General features: G+C 49.8%; 1 protein-coding gene across 1 annotated transcript in view; it reads left to right on the forward strand.

Annotated features, from left to right (window-relative positions):
• LOC306754598 (plexin-B3-like) overlaps window positions 1-3,950 on the forward strand; it is a gene marked incomplete at its 3' end in the record, with an annotated part of 204,753 nt that extends 200,803 nt beyond the window's left edge. Inside the window, exons 16-17 of the mRNA XM_079238615.1 lie at window positions 3,498-3,603; window positions 3,810-3,950. Coding sequence (XP_079094741.1) covers window positions 3,498-3,603; window positions 3,810-3,950 — 247 coding nt within the window. The remainder of the gene's footprint in view (window positions 1-3,497; window positions 3,604-3,809) is intronic.
• Between the last annotated feature and the right edge of the window lie 3,326 nt (window positions 3,951-7,276).

The following is a 7,276-nucleotide window of genomic DNA, read 5'->3' on the forward strand; positions in this document are numbered from 1 at the left end:
TGTGACATCAAACAAGCACATGAAGAGTTTAGCTTCTGCAACAGGCAAGCCTGCTCACCTCCACAGTTCTGGATCATCAGTCCCAGACTTTTAGTACATACTTGTAGGTTAGTTCAGTCCCAGCTAAGTTACCATGATAACTAAACATGGAGTACCAGTCCAGTCCAGACCAAAATAATAATCCATCTAGGTTACTCTCCACATCCTCCTGTAGATGGATGGATGGATGGATGGATGGATGGATGGATGGATGGATGGATGGATGAAAGGCAGTCAACATAGACTTCTATCAGAAGCAGATCCACAATGCTCCCAACACACGGCAGCTGTTCATGGCCTTTAACTGTCTTCTTTCTCCAGCAGCTGCTCAGCCTCCCGCCACGCTGGCTGCAGACATGTTGGCTTCCTGTTTTACTGAAAAGGTTGCTACCATCAGGAATCACTTCTCTGAGCCTGACCAGCTCAGTCCACCACATCCAGCTAGTGGTGCCTCACTTTGCTCTTTCTGCCCTCTGAATGAGGACCAAGTCTCTAAACTTCTAGTCAACTCTAAAGCCACTAGCTGTCCTCTGGATCCGGTCCCTACCGACATCCTGCAGAGCATTTTACCTCCAATCAATCTGCAGTGACCCATATTATCATCTCCTCTCTGGAATCCGCTGTCTTTCCCTCTGTCTTCCAGCAAGCTCGGGTCACCCCGCTGCTGAAGAAACCCACACTCAACCCAGTCCAGGTTGGAAACTACCGGCTGGTCCCACTGGTGCCGTTCATGTCCACACTACTGGAGCGGGTCGTCTTCAGTCTCCCAGTTCCTCCATGATAGAAACCAGTTAGATCCACATCAGTCTGGCTTTAGGCGAGGTCATTCCACTGGAACTGCTCTCCTGTCGGTTACCGATTCCCTCCAGCTGGACCAGATCCACTGGTCAGTCCTGGTCCTGCTGGACCAGATCCACCTGTCAGTCCTCAGTCCTGCTGGACCAGATCCACCTGTCAGTCCTCAGTCCTGCTGGACCAGATCCACCTGTCAGTCCTCAGTCCTGCTGGACCAGATCGACTGGTCAGTCCTGGTCCTGCTGGACCAGATCCACCTGTCAGTCCTGGTCCTGCTGGACCAGATCCACCTGTCAGTCCTGGTCCTGCTGGACCAGATCCACCTGTCAGTCCTCAGTCCTGCTGGACCAGATCCACCTGTCAGTCCTGGTCCTGCTGGACCAGATCCACCTGTCAGTCCTGGTCCTGCTGGACCAGATCCACTGGTCAATCCTCAGTCCTGCTGGACCAGATCCACTGGTCAATCCTCAGTCCTGCTGGACCAGGTCCACTGGTCAATCCTCAGTCCTGCTGGACCAGATCCACTGGTCAGTCCTGGTCCTGCTGGACCAGATCCACCTGTCAGTCCTCAGTCCTGCTGGACCAGATCCACCTGTCAGTCCTCAGTCCTGCTGGACCAGATCCACCTGTCAGTCCTGGTCCTGCTGGACCAGATCCACCTGTCAGTCCTCAGTCCTGCTGGACCAGATCCACCTGTCAGTCCTCAGTCCTGCTGGACCAGATCCACTGGTCAGTCCTGGTCCTGCTGGACCAGATCCACCTGTCAGTCCTCAGTCCTGCTGGACCAGATCCACCTGTCAGTCCTCAGTCCTGCTGGACCAGATCGACTGGTCAGTCCTGGTCCTGCTGGACCAGATCCACCTGTCAGTCCTGGTCCTGCTGGACCAGATCCACCTGTCAGTCCTCAGTCCTGCTGGACCAGATCCACCTGTCAGTCCTGGTCCTGCTGGACCAGATCCACCTGTCAGTCCTGGTCCTGCTGGACCAGATCCACTGGTCAGTCCTGGTTCTGCTGGACCAGATCCACCTGTCAGTCCTCAGTCCTGCTGGACCAGATCCACTGGTCAGTCCTGGTCCTGCTGGACCAGATCCACCTGTCAGTCCTGGTCCTGCTGGACCAGATCCACCTGTCAGTCCTCAGTCCTGCTGGACCTGTCTGCTGCTTCTGCCAACCATCAGGTTCTCCTCTCCACTCTCTGAGCTCGGCATCTCTGGATCTGTCCTCTCCTGGTCCACGTCCTACCCCACAGGAAGATCCTTCAGAGTATCCTGGTGAGGAGAAGTGTCCAGATCACATGAAAACAGGGGAGCCTCAGGGATCGGTGCTCGGCCCTCTTCTCTTTCCACTATACACCTCCTCACTCGGTGCAGTTAGAAGCTCTCATGGCTTCTCCTACCACTGCTATGCAGATGACACTCATCTTTTCCTCTCCTTTCGACCAGACGACACAACGTTTCTCTGAGAATATCAGCTTGTCTTGCTGATATCTCTGCATGGATGAAGGCTCGCCACCTTCAGCTCCATCTGTCCAAGACAGAGCTCATTGTCTGTCCAGCCAATCCTTCCTTACATCCGCAGATACGTGTGAAGCTTGACTTTATCACACTTGTTCCTACGCCTGCTGCCTGGAATCTGGGTGTCATGGTGGATGACCAGCTGACCTTTAAGGTCCAAGTTGCCTCGGTTGCCCGTACCTGCCGATATGCTCTCTACAACATCAAGAGAATCAGACGTACCTGACAGAACACACGACTCAGCTTCTGGTTCAGGCTCTGGTCATCTCACACATTGATTACTGCAGTTCCCTACTGGCAGGTCTGCCTGCATGCTGGTTAAACCTCTGCAGATGATCCAGAACCAGCAGCACGTCTGGTCTTCAACCAACCCAAACTGGTTCCTGTCACTCCGCTGCTAATCGCTCTTCACTGGTTTCCAGTTGCAGAGCATCAGATTTAAAGCTTTGCTTCTAGTTTACAAAACAGTAACTGAAACGGCTCCCGTCTACCTTCACTCCCTAATCCAGACCTACACTCCCTCTCCACAGCTACGTTCCACCAGTGAAAGACGCCTCGTGTTACCACCAATACGTGGGACTAAATCACCATCCAGACTCTTTTCCTCTGTTGTTCCACGATGGTGGAATGATCTCCCAAACTCTGTCCGCTCTGCAGAGTCCCTGTCTGCTTTCAGACCCAGCTGAAGACTCAGCTCTTCAAGGAGAACTTCAACACTTAGTATAGCTGTATTTGTTGGAAAGTTGGAGAACTTAGTCCAGTTCTTTGTGACAAACTTTATGGTATTAATTCTTTGTATTATAATATAGGTGGTATTATGGGATGGGAAGGGAGAGAACAAAAAAAAAAAAAAAAAAAAGCCGAAACCTTCATGGAAGGACCTGCGTCCAACTGGACAGTCCACCAGCACCTTCCTACCATGTCCTCTACTGTTTGATTTCCTGCTTGTTTTGTTCTCACTCAGATGTAAGTCGCTTTGGATAAAAGCATCTAAATGACAATAGAATAGAATAGAATAGAATAGAATAGAATTGGATGGATGGATCAATAAATGTCTTTTTATTCTGTTTTTCTATTGGATGATAGAACAACTGGGATAGGTTCCTGGTTTTGCTTCCTGGTCCTTACCTGTGTCTTCCTGTTCACAGGGTCGTGTGTGAGCTCCAACCGAGTGAGAAGAAGAGGGAGGGGCCTGTCTTAGTTACCGTGGGAAAACCTTCATCTGGCAGGTCAAACCAGATCTTCACCTACCAGGTAAAACTTGATAGATAGATAGATAGATAGATAGATAGATAGATAGATAGATAGATAGATAGATAGATAGATAGATAGATAGATAGATAGATTCCCACGTTCCATCTTTTGGGGACCCCTCCTTAAGATGGTCTTCGTCCTGTCCCACAACTCCAGTTGTCAGACCAGATCTCATGACACTTTAGTTTAGTCTTATCAATCTCCAGGATCCTCACCTGCTGGACCTGGTTCCTGATAAAGGTCCGGTTTCTGGAGGGACCAAACTGACCATCAGAGGACAACAGTTGCTGACGGGACAGACTGCTGACCGGAGCGCCTTCCTCGGTCCACATTCCTGCCACATGTAAGTTCTGGCAAAACCACTACTCATTATGTAACTGCTGCTGTCTCCTGTTGTCACATGTCTCCTGTTGTCACATGTCTCCTGTTGTCACATGTCTCCTGTTGTCACATGTCTCCTGTTGTCACATGTCTCCTGTTGTCACATGTCTACTGTTGTCACATGTCTCCTGTTGTCACCTGTCTCCTGTTGTCACATGTCTCCTGTTGTTACCTGTCTCCTGTTGTCACATGTCTCCTGTTGTCACATGTCTCCTGTTGTCACATGTCTCCTGTTGTCACATGTCTCCTGTTGTCACATGTCTCCTGTTGTCACATGTCTCCTGTTGTCACATGTCTCCTGTTGTCACATGTCTACTGTTGTCACATGTCTCCTGTTGTCACCTGTCTCCTGTTGTCACATGTCTCCTGTTGTTACCTGTCTCCTGTTGTCACATGTCTACTGTTGTCACCTGTCTCCTGTTGTCACATGTCTCCTGTTGTCACATGTCTCCTGTTGTCACATGTCTCCTGTTGTCACATGTCTCCTGTTGTCACATGTCTCCTGTTGTCACATGTCTACTGTTGTCACATGTCTCCTGTTGTCACATGTCTCCTGTTGTCACATGTCTCCTGTTGTTACCTGTCTCCTGTTGTCACATGTCTCCTGTTGTCACATGTCTCCTGTTGTCACATGTCTCCTGTTGTCACATGTCTCCTGTTGTCACATGTCTCCTGTTGTTACCTGTCTCCTGTTGTCACATGTCTCCTGTTGTTACCTGTCTCCTGTTGTCACATGTCTCCTGTTGTCACATGTCTCCTGTTGTCACATGTCTCCTGTTGTCACATGTCTCCTGTTGTTACCTGTCTCCTGTTGTCACATGTCTCCTGTTGTTACCTGTCTCCTGTTGTCACATGTCTCCTGTTGTCACATGTCTCCTGTTGTCACATGTCTCCTGTTGTCACATGTCTCCTGTTGTCACATGTCTCCTGTTGTCACATGTCTCCTGTTGTCACCTGTCTCCTGTTGTCACATGTCTCCTGTTGTTACCTGTCTCCTGTTGTCACCTGTCTCCTGTTGTCACATGTCTCCTGTTGTCACATGTCTCCTGTTGTCACCTGTCTCCTGTTGTCACATGTCTCCTGTTGTCACATGTCTCCTGTTGTCACCTGTCTCCTGTTGTCACATGTCTCCTGTTGTTACCTGTCTCCTGTTGTCACCTGTCTCCTGTTGTCACATGTCTACTGTTGTCACCTGTCTCCTGTTGTCACCTGTCTCCTGTTGTCACATGTCTCCTGTTGTCACATGTCTCCTGTTGTCACCTGTCTCCTGTTGTCACATGTCTCCTGTTGTCACATGTCTCCTGTTGTCACATGTCTCCTGTTGTTACCTGTCTCCTGTTGTCACCTGTCTCCTGTTGTCACCTGTCTCCTGTTGTCACATGTCTCCTGTTGTCACCTGTCTCCTGTTGTCACCTGTCTCCTGTTGTCACATGTCTCCTGTTGTCACCTGTCTACTGTTGTTACCTGTCTCCTGTTGTCACCTGTCTCCTGTTGTCACATGTCTCCTGTTGTCACCTGTCTCCTGTTGTCACATGTCTCCTGTTGTCACCTGTCTCCTGTTGTCACCTGTCTCCTGTTGTCACATGTCTCCTGTTGTCACCTGTCTACTGTTGTCACCTGTCTACTGTTGTCACATGTCTCCTGTTGTCACCTGTCTCCTGTTGTCACATGTCTCCTGTTGTTACCTGTCTCCTGTTGTCACCTGTCTCCTGTTGTTACCTGTCTCCTGTTGTCACATGTCTCCTGTTGTTACCTGTCTCCTGTTGTCACATGTCTCCTGTTGTCACATGTCTCCTGTTGTCACCTGTCTCCTGTTGTCACATGTCTCCTGTTGTCACCTGTCTCCTGTTGTCACATGTCTCCTGTTGTCACCTGTCTCCTGTTGTCACCTGTCTCCTGTTGTTACCTGTCTCCTGTTGTCACCTGTCTCCTGTTGTCACATGTCTCCTGTTGTCACATGTCTCCTGTTGTTACCTGTCTCCTGTTGTTACCTGTCTCCTGTTGTCACATGTCTCCTGTTGTCACATGTCTCCTGTTGTCACCTGTCTCCTGTTGTCACATGTCTCCTGTTGTCACCTGTCTCCTGTTGTCACCTGTCTCCTGTTGTTACCTGTCTCCTGTTGTCACCTGTCTCCTGTTGTCACATGTCTCCTGTTGTCACATGTCTCCTGTTGTTACCTGTCTCCTGTTGTCACATGTCTACTGTTGTCACATGTCTCCTGTTGTCACATGTCTCCTGTTGTTACCTGTCTCCTGTTGTCACATGTCTCCTGTTGTCACATGTCTCCTGTTGTCACCTGTCTCCTGTTGTCACATGTCTCCTGTTGTCACATGTCTCCTGTTGTCACCTGTCTCCTGTTGTCACATGTCTCCTGTTGTCACATGTCTCCTGTTGTCACATGTCTCCTGTTGTCACCTGTCTCCTGTTGTCACATGTCTACTGTTGTCACATGTCTCCTGTTGTCACATGTCTCCTGTTGTTACCTGTCTCCTGTTGTCACATGTCTCCTGTTGTCACATGTCTCCTGTTGTTACCTGTCTCCTGTTGTCACCTGTCTCCTGTTGTCACATGTCTCCTGTTGTCACCTGTCTCCTGTTGTCACATGTCTCCTGTTGTCACATGTCTCCTGTTGTCACATGTCTCCTGTTGTTACCTGTCTCCTGTTGTTACCTGTCTCCTGTTGTCACCTGTCTCCTGTTGTCACATGTCTCCTGTTGTCACCTGTCTCCTGTTGTCACATGTCTCCTGTTGTCACATGTCTCCTGTTGTCACATGTCTCCTGTTGTCACCTGTCTCCTGTTGTCACATGTCTCCTGTTGTTACCTGTCTCCTGTTGTCACCTGTCTCCTGTTGTCACATGTCTCCTGTTGTCACCTGTCTCCTGTTGTCACCTGTCTCCTGTTGTCACCTGTCTCCTGTTGTCACATGTCTCCTGTTGTTACCTGTCTCCTGTTGTCACCTGTCTCCTGTTGTCACCTGTCTCCTGTTGTCACCTGTCTCCTGTTGTCACATGTCTCCTGTTGTCACATGTCTCCTGTTGTCACCTGTCTCCTGTTGTCACATGTCTCCTGTTGTCACCTGTCTCCTGTTGTCACCTGTCTCCTGTTGTTACCTGTCTCCTGTTGTCACCTGTCTCCTGTTGTCACATGTCTCCTGTTGTCACCTGTCTCCTGTTGTCACCTGTCTCCTGTTGTCACCTGTCTCCTGTTGTCACCTGTCTCCTGTTGTCACATGTCTCCTGTTGTCACCTGTCTCCTGTTGTCACATGTCTCCTGTTGTCACATGTCTCCT

This window comes from Telmatherina bonti (genome assembly GCF_933228915.1).
Source record: "Telmatherina bonti genome assembly, chromosome: 4".
Taxonomy (NCBI): Eukaryota; Metazoa; Chordata; class Actinopteri; order Atheriniformes; family Telmatherinidae; genus Telmatherina; species Telmatherina bonti.